The sequence below is a fragment of the Schistocerca piceifrons genome, chromosome 9, assembly GCF_021461385.2.
Source record: "Schistocerca piceifrons isolate TAMUIC-IGC-003096 chromosome 9, iqSchPice1.1, whole genome shotgun sequence".
Classification (NCBI taxonomy): Eukaryota; Metazoa; Arthropoda; class Insecta; order Orthoptera; family Acrididae; genus Schistocerca; species Schistocerca piceifrons.
Window position 1 is genome coordinate 66,926,413 of NC_060146.1, and position 16,803 is coordinate 66,943,215.

The 16,803-nt window shown below is 43.8% G+C and overlaps 1 protein-coding gene across 1 annotated transcript in view; it reads left to right on the forward strand.

Moving 5' to 3' along the window:
• The first annotated feature begins 827 nt into the window (after nt 1-827).
• LOC124717246 overlaps nt 828-16,803 on the forward strand; it is an 89,359-nt gene continuing 73,383 nt past the window's right edge. Inside the window, exon 1 of the mRNA XM_047244048.1 lies at nt 828-1,034. Coding sequence (XP_047100004.1) covers nt 860-1,034 — 175 coding nt within the window. The 5' untranslated portion in view covers nt 828-859. The remainder of the gene's footprint in view (nt 1,035-16,803) is intronic.

A 16,803-nucleotide genomic window follows, 5' to 3' on the forward strand; every position in this document is an offset into this window, starting at 1 on the left:
TGAATCTCTGACATACCAAACGCTAACATTTGTAAATTAATATACGTATAAAATCGTTGTATAGTGGTACTTAAGATTTAATTTTCCCATAACAAGTCTTGATGGTTGTCTTGTTTCCAGCAGTAAACAGTAAAAATGAAATTAAAAAACAAAATACTTTTCGATTACTGCTCTCATTTTTATATGTCCCCGCTGTGGATATTGTCAACAATATTAGGTTCGGATGTTCAGTCTCTCTCTCTCTTTTTTTTTTTTTTTTTTTTTTTTTTTCCCAAGGAGTCAGTTAGCACTTGGCGTTATGTGGAGTGTGATTGAGCCCACATATCTACACACACAAATTCTGTAATTCAAAAATTTCCAGTGCCTAATGAAGGTTTGCGATAATGGAAGCTGGTAAAAGTATTGTTGGTTTTTCAAAGCAGCTACGCAGCTGATCAAATGGTGGTGCAATATGATTTTCGAGAAGTACCTAAAGCTTAGGGGACGCTACCATCCGAAAAAAGCTGCATTCAAAATACAAATAATGTGCTATTTTTCGCATATTGATGTCAGGAGCATTTCTTGTATATGCCAATGTAAAACTGATTTACTAGGTTTGACAACGAGTAAACGTGTTTTTTTTTAACGTAACGAACAGCAGTAGCAATCGTCGCAGGCTACAGCGTGCCACAGGTTGTTAAAAGCGAACATCCGCCGAGCGAATCTTTCCGCGCTAGCCAGGGCGAATAGGCGGCGATTCGCTGCTCGCAGGCGGAAGATTTCGCTTTCGCTTCGATCGTGCAACGTCCAAGTGGGGGGCGCTGATGCCAGTTCGCTGCCGACTGCGGGGTAGCCCGCATCTCAAAGCGCTTTGTTACAGATGTCGCGTCGGGGTAGCACACTGTGCAGTCTGTCCACGATGTCTACAGAGAAGCTGATCGAACTGGTGTACAGACATCCTGAACTATACGACAAGAATCACAGAGATTTTAGGAAACTGCAGAAGAAGCAACAACTTTGGAAGACAGTCGCCCGTCAGCTGGGAAGTCGGAATAGTGAGTACAAGATATATGACTTCAAAATAGATAATCTCTGGACAGTACCCATATATCTTGCGGATCAAGGAAGCGTCCGATTACACCCGTCTGCTTTGACCCTTGACATAAGGGTGTTGCGGTGCGTGGCATTACATGATGTTTCTCGAGAAATTAAACCTTTCCAGCCCCAGATTTTTGTTTTCCTCCTGAAAATTCGTTGGCGGTTCATTATGTGTTCAGTTGGCATGTACCAAGTGGACTGTTTGCGTATCGTTATCGAATGAGAGATAGTTTACTGTTCCTTTAGAGTATTAGCATTTACATCTATACCACTGTCCAATGCATGGAGCTGGGGTTGTCGAAGATAGGCCTGTTGATGGGTGGCAGTCATTGGGAAATATTTTCGTAGTATTTCCTGTTGAGTAACTGGCGGGGTGGGAATCTGGATTGTACAGTTACGTAGTGTGACGTTTACCAAATGTGCTATACTTCAAATAAACATTCTGGTGGTCTTGGGTATTAATAAACCGCTTCAGCTGTATTTAGTCCTTTACTGTTGGATCACTACAGATTTCGTGGCACTAGAAGCCACATCTTCAGGTGAACATATAACTAAAACATTAGAGCGGAAAAGCTTGAAACCTGTTTTCACCCAACATTCGTTGCCCGTCAGAACAGAACGCCATGAGCGTAGACAAAGGTGTAGGGGGAGGGGAGGGAGCAACTGCCCGCCCCTCTACCTCCCCACCCTAGCCAAGTAAACACTGAACGAGAATAGAAAGGACACTAGATTTTTACATAAATCACGCAGCGATGCCCAGGCAGAGTTTTAGATCAAAAGTGATTGGAACTAGGCAATATCACGAGTTATCTATCTATCCGATTTTTTTCGCGATTTATTTTGAAAATATCCTGATTTTAGTTTAAAAATAATGGAGCTCTTGACAGTAAAGTACGTCTACGTGATTACTCCGCTATTCACAATAAAGTGCCTGGCAGAGGGTTCAATGAATCACCTTCAAGCTGTCTCTTTACTGTTCCACTCTCGAACGGCGCACAGGAAAAACCAGCACTTAAAATTCTTCTGTGCGAGCTCTGATTTCTCTGATGATAATTTCTCCCTATGTAGGTGAGTGCCAACAGATTGTTTTCGCAATCGGAGGAGAAAACTGGTGATTAAAATTTCATGAGAAGATTCTGTCACAACGAAAAACGCCTTTGTTTTAATGATTGCCACTCCAATTCACGTTTCTTGTCTGTCGCACTATCTCCCCTACTTCGCGATAATGCAAAACAGAGCCGCCCTCCTTTGAACTTTTTCGATGTCAACCGTCAGTCCCGCCTGAATCGGATCCCACACAGCACAGCAATACTCCAGAATAGGGCGGACAAGCTTGATGTAAGCAGTCTCTTTAGTAGGCCTGTTGCATCTTCTAAGTGTTCTGCCAATGAATCGCAGTGTTTTGTTTGCTCTACCCACAACATTATCTACGTGATCATTTCGATTTAGGTTATTTGTAATTGCAGTCCCTAAGTATTTAGTTGAATTTACAGCCTTCAGATTTGTGTGACCTATCGCGTTATCCAAACTAGCGGATTTATTTTAGTACTCGTGTGAATAACTTCACATTTTTCTCTATTCAGGGTCAGGTGCCACTTTTCGCACTATAGATATCTTACCTAAATCATTTTGCAACTCGTTTTGGTCATCTTTAAAAGACGGTAAATGACAGCATCATCTGCAAATAATCTAAGAGGGCTACTCAGATTTGTCTCCTATGTCGTTAATATAGATAAGGAACAATAGAGGGTCTAATCCTCGGGGAACGCCGGATATTACTTCTATTTTACTCGATGACTTTCCGTCTATTACTACGAACTGCGACCTTTGACAGGAAATCACGAATCCGGCCGCACAACTCCGGCGTTATTCCGTAGGAGCGCAGTTTGGTTAGCAGACGCTTGTGAGGAACAGTGTCGAAAGACTACTGGAAATTTAAAAATATGGAATCAACTTGATATCCCCAGTCGATAGCACTCATTACTTCATGAGCATAAACAGCTAGTTGCGTTTCACAAGAACGATGTTTTCTGAATCTGTGCTGTGTGTCAATAAATCGTTTTCTTCGAGGTAATTCATAACGTTCGAACAGTTTATGTTTCGAAACCCTATTGCAAATAGACGTTAGTGATATGGCCTGTAATTCAGCGGATTACTCCTATTTCCCTATTTGGGTATTCCTGGAGCAATTTTGCAGTCTTTAGGTACTTTCTGTAAGCGGTTGTATATAACTGCTAAATACTCAGAAAGGAACCTGACTGGTATACAGTCTAGTCCGGAGGCCATAGCTTTACGAAGTGATTTAAGCTGCTTTGCTACACTGAGGATACCTACTTCTCATCTTGGCAGTTCTTGATTGGAATTCAGGAATATGTACTTCGTCTTTTGTGGAGTTCAGGAAAACCGTGTTTAATAACTCTGCTTAAGTGGCACTGCCATCAGTGACTTCACCGTAGTTATCGCGCAGTTAGTGTATTGATATTGTCTTGCCACTGGTGTGCTGTATGTATGACCAGAATCTCTTTGGGTTTTCTGCCAGATTCCGAGACAGTGTGTTGTCCTCAGTTACAACTGTGCAGTAATTATTTTTTAAACGTAAGTATACAAATGTTGTATGATTTTTGAATTAACTTATAAATGAAAAAAATTATTTTCACACTTTGGAGGATAATCTCAGATAGCTACTACATTTAGGGTCAGAGCAAGGAACGTAAGCATAAAAGGGATTTTTCACATATCTCATCCTTAAGGATCTTCAAATTATTGTTCTAAGGAACGAACCATGTGAGTGTGTAAATAAGTTTTAATCCGCAGGGCTTATCAGGCACTTTACACGGTTAGTGGTTAGCACTGCTTATCTTGATCAGAGGGTTTTGGGTTCACATTTTTGGGGTGGAAATGGTTGTTGTTGGCCTTGTAGGGTCTAATAATTTGTAAGAGAAGAAGACACGGCGAAATTCACACGCAAATGCCGAAATGGCATCCAAGAGCCTTACAAGAGGCTGGTTCCGGATGTGTTATAGATATCAAATTGGGTGGGAATGTTTATTGATATTTCCTCTACAAACTGGAATTTTTTCGACCGGAAATGTCGAAGAGCAAAGGCGGGAGTGCCGTCGGAACGAAAAAAAATTTCGGTGTAGACCTTCAAGCGCGGTATGTCACAGGTCAGCCAGCTCGTCTGAAATCAAAATTGAGTTGACGTTAGCGAAGTATATAAGATTCTTTAGGAGTTGTACCTCGCTTAAGTTATTTAGGCCAATGGAAACAAAAAGGTGGCCATTTTTAAAAAAATAGGGTTTTTGTCAACGATTATTCGACTTCGTCGGCCAAGTAAAAATATTTATAGTTGATGGATCGGAATAAAAGTGGTACAACTCCTAGACAATTTAGTTAGCTTCGTCGGAAAAAAATAACCATTCCAATCCGTTCAGTAGATTTGAAGTTACCATGCCGCGCGATAAAAAGTCATTTCGAGAAAAAAAGCGTTTAAAGTTTTGACTACATATAAATGCAATATTATGCAACTTACGTTCAATCTACAATTCCGGATCCATGAACTAGTCCTTCCTCTTCCTCATAGAGGGGGTTCTGCTCGATCTGGGCCATTCTGCGCTGCTCCAGAGCCGCTCGTACGGCCGGTGACAAGCGGTTTTTGGCCGCTTGAATCCGGTGGCCGTCCGAATGCTTGGCGAACTCCGTCGAATTGAGTCCGAGGGTGACTTCCATCGTTCAGAATTGCAGAATACCATTCGTTGAAACTGCTCACTGCCAGGAAAGTCGCAATCTCCCCAGTATCCGCGCCAGAATGCAAATACTTGGGGGATAACTTCCAAACACACGCGTTCAAACTTTCATTTGAATTTTGTGTGTTTCCTCCCAAGCACCGGTACAATAACTCGGTCTCCGAAACAAAGAAACTGGCGCGTGAAAAAGGCCGATTTCAGGCAGGTGCATTTTTTTGTTCAACCAGTCCGGAACCGTGCTACTGCTACGGTTGCAGATTCGAATCTTGCCTCGGGCATGGATGTGTGTGATGTCCTTAGGTTAGTAAGGTTTAAGTAGTTCTAAGTCTAGGTGATCCATGACCTCAGATATCAAGTCCCATAGTGCTTAGAGCCATTTGAACCTTTTTTTTTTTTTTTGTTCAATTGCGCATAACAAACATTTCCGTTCCGTATTCGGAAAAACAGTTTCAGGGATGGGTTCTAAACACTTCTGGATTCAAAAATGCAATTAAAAAAAATCGATTTTTTTGTACCAAAAGATAGTAAACCTCCCCTTAAGCTACATATACAGGGTGAAAAGTATTTAAATCGACAAACTCTGGGAGGTTGTAGGGGACATCAAAACAAATATTTTCCCCTAATGTCACTATTTCGTATGAGGAGTATTTCACCCGGTAGAGGAAGATTTCTCTGGCGGCAAATTAATTAAACCAACAAACACTTTTCCATTTTTTTATGACCAAGAGACAACAACTAGGTAGCAGATACGGCCGAATTAAACAGTCCTCAACAACACCGACCCACACATTAACGAAGAACCGCACTTGATGAGCGCTAGTAACTGTGGCATGTGGGTTATCCTCACTCCAAACATGCGAATTGTGCATGTTGAAGACTCCATCACGCCCGAACGTTGCTTTATCGGTAAACTACACAGAGGATGGAAATGTAGGATGCATTTCACACTGTTCCAGGTACCACTGCGAAAACTGTGCTCTGGGTGGATAATCAACTGGTTCCAGGTTGTGGACAAGCTGTAAGTGAAATTGCTCTCGAAGGACTGTTTTTACGTTCGTCTGATTCGTCCCCATGTGACGTGCAATTGCACGAATGCTGATTGAAGGATCCCGCTCCACATGCTACAAGACAGCTTCCTCAAATTGCAGCGTTCTTACCGTGTGACGGCATCCCTGTCCAAGTATCTGCTAAATGACCTGGTCTGACGCAGACGATACATCGCATCAAAGGTCGTATGATGCGGGATACGGCGATTAGGATATTGTTGTTGATAAACCCGCTGTGCAGCTCGTCCGTTGTGGTGCGCTATGTAGTACGCACCAACCATATCAGTGTACTCACTCCATCTGTATCGCTCCATTAGTAAACAGAGACAATGCACTACTACACTGGTGGACAGCAGTTTCCTACAACTAAAGAGCGTAATACGCCCCTAGTCCCTCGACTAGTATAACTGCCATCTGCTTTCTGTACAAATTGTAAATAGCCCTTCGCTCCCTGTATTTTACCCCTGCCACCTTCAGAATTTGAAAGAGAGTATTCCAGTCAACATTCAAAAAATGTTTCAAATGGGTCTGAGCTCTATGGGACTTAACATCTATGGTCATCAGTCCCCTAGAACGTAGAACTACTTAAACCTAACTAACCTAAGGACAGCACACAACACTCAGTCATCACGAGGCAGAGAAAATCACTGACCCCGCCGGGAATCGAACCCGGGAACCCGGGCGTGGGAAGCGAGAACGCTACCGCACGACCACGAGCTGCGGACCCAGTCAACATTTTCAAAAGCTTTCTCTAAGTCTACAAATGCTAGAAACGTAGGTTTGCCTTTCCTTAATCTTTCTTCTAAGGTAAGTCGTAGGGTCAGTATTGCCTCACGTGTTCCAATATTTCTACGGAATCCAAACTTATCTTCCCCGAGGTCCGCTTCTACCAGTTTTTCCATTCGTCTGTACAGAATTCGCGTTAGTATTTTGCAACTGTGACTTATTAAACTGATAGTTCGGTAATTTTCACATCTGTCAACACCTGCTTTCTTTGGGATTGGAATTATTATATTCTTCTTGAAGTCTGAGGGTATGTCGCTGTTTGCTGCTATGTGCGAGCAATATAGCTTCCACTTACGGCGCATCATGGCAGTTCTTGAAACACAAACCGCTCACTCTGATTTGCTGTAGAGGCTGGACCTAGACTGTTGGGAAGTGTTCACTAAACCGTTCTCTGCTTGTATGTTTGAGGAGTAAGTCATTGTCACATGAAGGCCAGTCCTCCATGTACGAAGAACATTAATTCCCTTACCGTTAATGGGACACATCGTCAGCTTCACGCCACTTCGCACAGTCCAGCACAGAAAGATGAAAGCCAGACTGTGAGAGGTTCGCCAACCTTACAGAAAGACGCCGTATAGTAACAGCACTAAGGAAGCACCAGTGTAACAGGTGACTTTCGTGATAATAGTAACAGACGCGTCCGCAGCTCCTGGTCGTGCGGTAGCGTTCTCGCTTCCCGCGCCCGGGTTCCCGGGTTCGATTCCCGGCGGGGTCAGGGATTTTCTCTGCCTCCAGATGACTGGGTGTTGTGTGCTGTGCTTAGGTTAGTTAGGTTTAAGTGGTTCTAAGTTCTAGGGGACTGATGACCATAGATGTTAAGTCCCATAGTGCTCAGAGCCATTTGAACCAAGTAAGAGACGTTTCCTTCAGCGGTAGTATGCTAAATTTTCACTGCTGGGGACTGAAACAAGACGGTATGTGTTCCATAAACATTTTAAAACATACATTTATGTGCTAGAGAAAAACCTACTAAATGCATTTGTACACGCCTCCGTGTATTATGTTAGAGTATAATGACTTTTCTGGAAACTAGAAATCTACTCTGTAGGAATCAGCATGGGTTTCGAAAAAGACGATCGTGTGAAACCCAGACTCAAGAGGGCCATAGACACGGGTTCCAAGGTAGACGCCATGGTTCTTGACTTCCGCAATGCGAACGATACAGTTCCCCACAGTCGTTTAATGAACTATCAGACTATGGACTATCAGACCAATTGTGTGGTTGGATTGAAGAGTTCCTAGATAACAGAACGCAGCATGCCATTCTCAATGGAGAGAAGTCTTCCGAAGTAAGAGTGATTTCAGGTGTGCCGCAGGGGAGTGTCGTAGGACCGTTGCTATTCACTATATACATAAATGACCTTATGGATGACATCGGAAGTTCACTGAGGCTTTTTGCGGATGAAGCTGTGGTGTATCGAGAGGTTGTAACAATGGAAAATTGTACTGAAATGCAGGAGGATCTGCAGCGCATGGTGCAGTGAATGGCAATTGAATCTCAATGGAGACGAGTGTAATGTGCTGCGAATACAGAGAAAGAAAGATCTTTAATCATTTAGCAACAATATAGCAGGTCAGCAACTGGAAGCAGTTCATTCCATAAATTATCTGGGAGTACGCATTAGGAGTGATTTAAAATGGAATGATCATATAATGTTGATCGTCGGTAAAGCAGATGCCAGACTGAGATTCATTGGAAGAATCCTAAGGAAATGCAATCCGAAAACAAAGGAAGTAGGTTACAGTACGCTTGTTCGCCCACTGCTTGAATACTGCTCACCAGTATGGGATCCTTGCCAGATAAGGTTGATAGAAGATATAGAGAAGATCCAACGGAGAGCAGCGCGCTTCGTTACAGGATCATTTAGTAATCGCGAAAGCGTTACGGAGATGATAGATAAACTCCAGTGGAAGACTCTGCAGGAGAGACGCTCAGTAGCTCGGTACGGGCTTTTGTTAGTTTCGAGAACATGCCTTCACCGAGGAGTCAAGCAGTATATTGCTCACTCCTACGTATATCTCGTGAAGAGACCATGAGGAAAAAACCAGAGAGATTAGAGCCAGCACAGAAGCGTACCGACAATCCTTCTTTCCACGAACAATACGAGACTGGAATAGAAGGGAGAACCGATAGAGGTACTCAAGGTACCCTCCGCCACACAACGTCAGGTGGCTTGCGGAATATGGATGTAAATGTAGATGTTTTTCTTAACATATTTTCGGGCTTGTGTCATAGTGCGAAATTCATCCTCACCAGCATTGTGCAGTTCTTCATTTGTTGCACGACGATGTACAAATGGGTGCGCTCTTATGACTTCCCAAGAAGAATTTACAGGTGTGGCGAGCTTAAGAGTTCTTGGTGGCCATTTGAGGAATAAACTTACGAACCACGACTCATCCACCGTCTGGGAAAGAGTTCACTTAGAAACTTGCTTATAGCAAGAGTATTGTTGGAAGCGCTCCGTCCTGCTGCAACCATATGCGTTAAGGGAAGCCCCTTTCGTCAAGTTTATGTATTAACCATGTTTGTGACAAGTGTAATAATTTGCGCCATTCCGTCCGTTCAAAAAAAGTGGAGTCCAAGCAGCGGTTGTGACGTCACACCTGCCCATTTTGTTACGTGAGACAAGTTCCTTTCTAACTCGGATGTGTGATGATTCTCTGTTGCCCAAACGACAGTATTTCAAGTACGCATGTTGCGATAAACGACACATTCATCTGAAAACATACCTTTGGCACGGTTCACTGCATTCAGTAATGGACTAAACAAATCTCAATGTTACTTATAATCCGTCTTGATTGCAAAAATGTTTATTCACATGACCGGTTTCGCTTCCTCTAGAACCATCTTCAGATCTGAAAGCCGGCCGAAGTGTTCTAAGTTCTAGGGGACTAATGACCTCAGCAGTTGAGTCCCATAGTGCTCAGAGCCATTTGAACCAGATCTGAAACGACAATAATACTAATTTACTATTTCACAGATGCAAACCTTTTTCCTCCTATCTGATCGACATCAAATATACCAGAACGTACCTGCAATTTCGATTACAAGAGTAAACCGTCCACACACAGCAGCCTTCACATGCTGCGTCACATTGAATTGGTTGCCAGAACGCACGTCATTTATATTAATTAGGGTTGTAGTCTCTCCCCGATGTTATTCAATCTGTATATTGAGCAAGCAGTAAAGGAAACAAAAGAAAAGTTCGGAGTAGATATTAAAATCCATGAAGAAGAAATAAAAACTTTTGAGGTTCGCTGATGACATTGCAATTCTGTCAGAGACAGCAAAGGACTTGGAAGAGCAGTTGAACGGAATGGACAGTGTCTTGAAAGGAGGGTATAAGATGAACATCAACAAAAGCAAAACGAGGATAATGGAATGTAGTCGAATTAAGTCGGGTGACGCTGAGGGAATTAGATTAGGAAATGAGACACTTAAAGTAGTAAAGGAGTTTTGCTATTTGGGGAGCAAAATAACTGATGATGGTCGAAGTAGAGAGGATATAAAATGTAGACTGGCAATGGCAAGGAAAGAGTTTCTGAAGAAGAAAAATTTGTTAACATAGAGTATAGATTTAAATGTCAGGAAGTCGCTTCTGAAAGTATTTGTATGGAGTGTAGCCATGTATGGAAGTGAAACGTGGACGATAAATAGTTTGGACAAGAAGAGAATAGAAGCTTTCGGATTGTGGTGCTACAGAAGAATGCTGAAGATTAGATGGGTAGATCACATAAATAATGAGGAGGTATTGAATAGAATTGGGGAGAAGAGGAGCTTGTGGCACAGCTTGACTAGAAGAAGGGATCGGTTGGTAGGACATGTTCTGAGACATCGAGGGATCACCAATTTAGTATTAGAGGGCAGCGTGGAGGATAAAAATCGTAGAGGGAGACCAAGAAATGAATACCCTAATCAGATTCAAAAGGATGCAGTAGGTACTGGGAGATGAAGAAGCTTGCACAGGATAGAGTAGCATGGAGAGCTGCATCAGACCAGTCTTCGGACTGAAGACCACAACAACAAAAACATAAAACTATTCCCTACAGGTGGCCTCTGGTACATTTGTTACATTACAGATGCACAAAGATAAGATTGAAAAATGCCTTGACGGTTCTCGTACCTTCGGCGATGGACATCGGACGACTGAACGGCTCGCGACACAACACCGAAATGGCGGGAACCACGCAAGCAGATCATGGAGGAAAACAAGTCTACACCAGCGCCATGGATACAGAAATCGCCGTTTGTTTTCGATCGTACAAAAATGATAATTTTGTGTATTTTAATTTTGACAAGTAGGGATTTTAACCTTGACAACAACAGATTTTAACTAAGTATTTTTAGAGATAAAAGTAAAAATCTACGTAATACAGTTTGTGCAAATGTAATGTAACAAATGTACCAGACGCCACCTGTCGGGAATAGTTTTATAATTAATATAAATGACGTGCATTCTGCCAACCAATTTTATGTGACGCAGCATGTGAAGGTTGCTGTGTGTGGACGGGTTACTCACGTAACCGAAATTGCATGTACGTTCTGGTACATTTGATGTTGATCGGATAGGATGAAAAAGCTTTGCATTTGTGAAATAGTAAATTAGTATCATTGTCGTTTCAGATCTGAAGGTGGTTCTAGAGGAAGCGAAACCGGTCATGTGAATAAACATTTTTGCAATCAGGGCGGGTTATAAGTGACATTATAAACTAGTGATTGCGGTATCCCATCAGACATTGTCTGTTTTTGTAAACAAATCTCGGTATGCTAAAACGCGCTCATTTCGGTCTTTACTCGATAACTCACTCACAAACGTCAAAGAGGTCCGACCGTAAGGCCTTTTTTTTTCATGTGATCATTCTTTTTTTTTCATTGGTGTCCTCGGTATACCGAGTTTCGAAGCTCGTCCACGTGTCGACTTCGTAGGAGATCGTTCAATAGAAGCAGAGATTCCGGCACATGTTTCTCCTCCTGTCTTCTTGTATCCACTCTGCGGTCTTCTTTAACACTGCCAAAAGCAGAGGCACGCCTTTACCAATCCAGAATGCTGCTTTTCGCTGTAGAGCACTTCGATACCTTACCTGTAATTCTCCCACACTCTCTCATTGTCTGCTCCGTTTGTCGTCGTTCGTGGATCCAGACACAGGTCACTAAGTGTTCCTCAATAGCGTATGTATAAACGCTCACTATTGCCACGACTACAAATTAAAACTCAGTTGCGATAATATGCAAACGTTAGTTCCAGCAACGGATACGAAGTACCATAGCTAACAAGCTACATAACATTAGATGTCAAACAGGGATAGCGGACTTCTGCCCACCCTGTATATACACTACTGGCCATTACAATTACTACACCAAGAAGAAATGCAGATGATAAACGGGTATTCATTGGACTAATATATTATACTAGAACTGACATGTAATTAAATTTTCAAGCACTAGGTGCATAGATCCTGAGAAATCAGTACCCAGAACAACCACCTCTGGCCGTAATAACTGCCTTGATACGCCTGGGCATTGAGTCAAACAGAGCTTGGATCGCATGTACAGGTACAGCTGGCCATGCAGCTTCAACACGATACCACAGTTCATCAAGAGTAGTGACTGGCGTATTGTGACGAGCCAGTTGCTCGGCCACCATTGACCAGAAGTTTTCAGTTGGTGAGAGATCTGGAGAATGTGCTGGCCAGGGCAGCAGTCGAACACTTTCTGTATCCGGAAAGGCTCGTACAGGACCTGCAACATGCGGTCGTGCATTATCCTGCTGAAGTGTAAGGTTTCGCAGCGGTCAAATGAAGGGTAGAGCCACGGGTCGTAACACATCTGAAATGTAACGTCCAATGTTCAAAGTGCCGTCAATGCGAACAAGAGGTGACCGAGACGTGTAACCAATGGCACCCCATACCATCACGCCGGGTGATACTCCAATGTGCATTCACCACGATGTCGCCAAACACGGATGCGACCTTCATGATGCTGTAAACAGAACCTGGATTCATCCGAAAAAATGACGTTTTGCCATTCGTGCACCCAGGTTCGTCGTCTAGTACACCATCGCAGGCGCTTCTGTCTGTGGTGCAGCGTCAAGGGTAACCGCAGCCATGGTCTCCGAGCTGATAGTCCATGCTGCTGCAAACGTCGTGGAACTGTTCGTGCAGATGGTTGTTGTCTTGCAAACGTCCCCATGTGTTGACTCAGGGATCGAGACGTGGCTGCACGATCCGTTAACAGCCATGCGGATAAGATGCCTGTCATCTCGACTGCTAGTGATACGAGGCCGTTGGGTTCCAGCACGGCGCGGCGTTCCATATTACCCTCCTGAACCCACCGGTTCCATATTCTGCTAACAGTCATTGGATCTCGACCAACGCGAGTAGCAATGTCGGGATACGATAAACCGCAATCGCGATAGGCTACAATCCGACCTTTATCAAAGGCAGAAACGTGATGGTACGCATTTCGGCTCCTTACATGAGGCATCAACTGCTGTTTGTGTATGAGAAATCAGTTGGGAACTTTCCTCATGTCAGCACGTTGTAGGTGTCGCCACCGGCGCCAACCTTGTGTGAATGCTCTGAAAAGCTAATCATTTGCATATCACAGCATCTTCTTCCTGTCGTTTAAATTTTGCGTCTGTAGCACGTCATCTTCGTGGTGTAGCAATTTTAACGGCCAGTAGTGTATACACTGCGTAACTAAAAAAGTAAAGCGCCCAAAAGGGAGGGGAAACAAAGGGAGACACCATAGTGATACGGTACTAGGTTTGTTCAAAAACTTCCGTAACCTCGTCCACAAAAATTTTCATCGCTTATCTTCTACTTATTGTGCCTGACCTCCGAAATACTCTCCTCTACAATTGATACACCGTTCCCACTGCCGTTTCCACTTCCGGAAGCAGTTTTGGTACTACTCTTCCTGGATAGCGCGAAAGCGCCGTCTGCGAATCTTGTCTTATCTCGTTTATCATTGCAAATCTTCATCCTTTCGACGGGGGTTTTCAACTTTGGAAATAAAAAAAGACCGCAGGAGGCAGGTCTGGAGAGTACAGAGGATGAGGCAGCGGCGTGATTTCGTTTTTAGTGGAATAGTCATGCGTCAACAGGGATGAATGTGCGGGTGCGTTATAGTAATGCAGGATCCATGATTATCTCTTCACATTTGAGGCCGTTTCCTTCTCAAATTTCTCGCAGGCGTCGCAACGCCTCCCGACAGTACCATCGATTAACAGTTGGTCCCTGTGGCACATTTCGTTGACTTTCTTAAGAAACAGAACCCAGTACGTTGTCCTCGATTGTAGGGTTCATCGGAGGTGAGGGTATCATCTGGAGTGCCCCAGGGAAGTGTGGTAGGTCCGCTGTTGTTTTCTATCTACATAAATGATCTTTTGGGTAGGGTGGATAGCAATGGGCGGCTTTTTGCTGATGATGCTGTGGTGTACGGGAAGGTGTCGTCGTTGAGTGACTGTAGGAGGATACAAGATGACTTGGACAGGATTTGTGATTGGTGTAAAGAATGGCAGCTAACTCTAAATATAGATAAATGTAAATTAATGCAGATGAATAGGAAAAAGAATCCCGTAATGTTACAATACTCCATTAGTAGTGTAGCGCTTGACACAGTCACGTCGATTACATATTTGGGCGTAACATTGCAGAGCGATATGAAGTGGGACAAGCATGTAATGGCAGTTGTGGGGAAGGCGGATAGTTGTCTTCGGTTCATTGGTAGAATTTTGGGAAGATGTGGTTCATCTGTAAAGGAGACCGCTTATAAAACACTAATACGACCTATTCTTGACGACTGCTCGAGCGTTTGGGATTCCTATCAGGTCGGATTGAGGGAGGACATAGAAGCAATTCAGAGGCGGGCTGCTAGATTTGTTACTGGTAGGTTTGATCATCACGCGAGTGTTACGGAAATGCTTCAGGAACTCGGGTGGGAGTCTCTAGAGGAAAGGAGACGTTCTTTTCGTGAATCGCTACTGAGGAAATTTAGAGAACCAGCATTTGAGGCTGACTGCAGTACAATTTTACTGCCGCCAACTTACATTTTGCGGAAAGACAACAAAGTAAAGATAAGAGAGATTAGGGCTCGTACAGAGGCATATAGGCAGTCATTTTTCCCTCCTTCTCTTTGGGAGTGGAAGAGGGAGGGAAGATGCTAGTTGTGGTACAAGGTACCTTCCGCCACGCACCGTATGGTGGATTGCGGAGTATGTAGGTAGGTGTAGATGTAGATGAGAGCGTCGTCGGTATACTTCGAAGGGCGTCGTGAATGAAGGTCATCTTTAACTTCCGTCCAACCATTTTTAAGCCGTGTGAACCATTCGTAACACCGAGCACTGCTTAACCACTCTTCACCGTAGGCTTCCTGCATCATTTGGTGTGTGTTGTTGTAAAGGTTTTCTCGAGTTTCACTCAAAATGTAATGCAGACGCGTTGCTCCTCTAACTCTATGCCATCTCGAAAATCGCGAACTCTGCGACACAACGTTCTACTCAATACAGCACTGAACAATAACTAACAGACAACAATGAAACTTCCGACAGTTAACACACCAAACACAGGCGTGAGCTGGAATGACAACCGCATTTCGCTCCAACCTACCATTCGCGCGAAATGACGAACGTTCCGGAATTTTTTTGGGCAGATTTCACAAGTGATGTTATTTTAGAGTTTATACACTGAAGCGCCAAAGAAACAGACATGCGTATTCAAATATAGACATACGTAAATAGGCAGAATACGGCGCTGCGGTAGGAAACGCATATAGAGGGTGTTACAAAAAGGTACGACCAAACTTTCAGGAAACATTCCTTACAAACAAAGAAAGAAAATGTTTAGTGGATATGTGTCCGGAAACGCTTACTTTCCAAGTTAGAGCTCATTTTATTACTTCTCTTCAAATCACATTAATCATGGAATGGAAACACACAGCAACAGAACGTACCAGCGTGACTTCAAACACTTTGTTACAGGAAATGTTCAAAATGTACTCCGTTAGCGAGGATACATGCATCCACCCTCCGTCGCATGGAATCCCTGATGCGCTGATGCAGCCCTGGAGAATGGCGTATTGTATCACAGCCGTCCACAATACGAGCAAGAAGAGTCTCTTCATTTGGTACCGGGGTTGCGTAAACAAGAGCTTTCAAATGCCCCATAAATGAAAGTCAAGAGGGTTGAGGTCAGGAGAGCGTGGAGGCCATGGAATTGGTCCGCCTCTACCAATCCATCGGTCACCGAATCTGTTGTTGAGAAGCGTACGAACACTTCGACTGAAATGTGCAGGAGCTCCATCGTGCATGAACCACATGTTGTGTCGTACTTGTAAAGGCACATGTTCTAGTAGCACAGGTAGAGTATCCCGTATGAAATCATGGTAACGTGCTCCATTGAGCGTAGGTGGAAGAACATGGGGCCCAATCCAGACATCACCCACAATGCCTGCCCAAACGTTCACAGAAAATCTGTGTTGATGAAGTGATTGCACAATTGCGTGCGGGGTCTCGTCAGCCCACACATGTTGATTGTGAAAATTTACAATTTGATCACGTCGGAATGAAGCCTCATCCGTAAAGAGAACATTTCCACTGAAATGAGGATTGACACATTGTTGCATGAACCATTCGCAGAAGTGTACCCGTGGAGGCCAATCAGCTGCTGATAGTGCCTGCACACGCTGTACATGGTACGGAAACAACTGGTTCTCCCGTAGCGCTCTCCATACAGTGACGTGGTCAACATTACCTTGTACAGCAGCAACTTCTCTGACGCTGACATTAGGGTTATCGTCAACTGCACGAAGAATTGCCTCGTCCATTGCAGGTGTCCTCGTCGTTCTAGGTCTTCCCCAGTCGCGAGTCATAGGCTGGAATGTTCCGTGCTCCCTAAGACGCCGACCAATTGCTTCGAACGTCTTCCTGTAAGGACACCTTCGTTCTGGAAATCTGTCTCGATACAAACGTACCGCGTCACGGCTATTGCCCCGTGCTAATCCATACATCAAATGGGCATCTGCCAACTCCGCATTTGTAAACATTGCACTGACTGCAAAACCACGTTCGTGATGAACACTAACCTGTTGATGCCACGTACTGATGTGCTTGATACTAGTACTGTAGAGCAATGAGTCGCATGTCAAC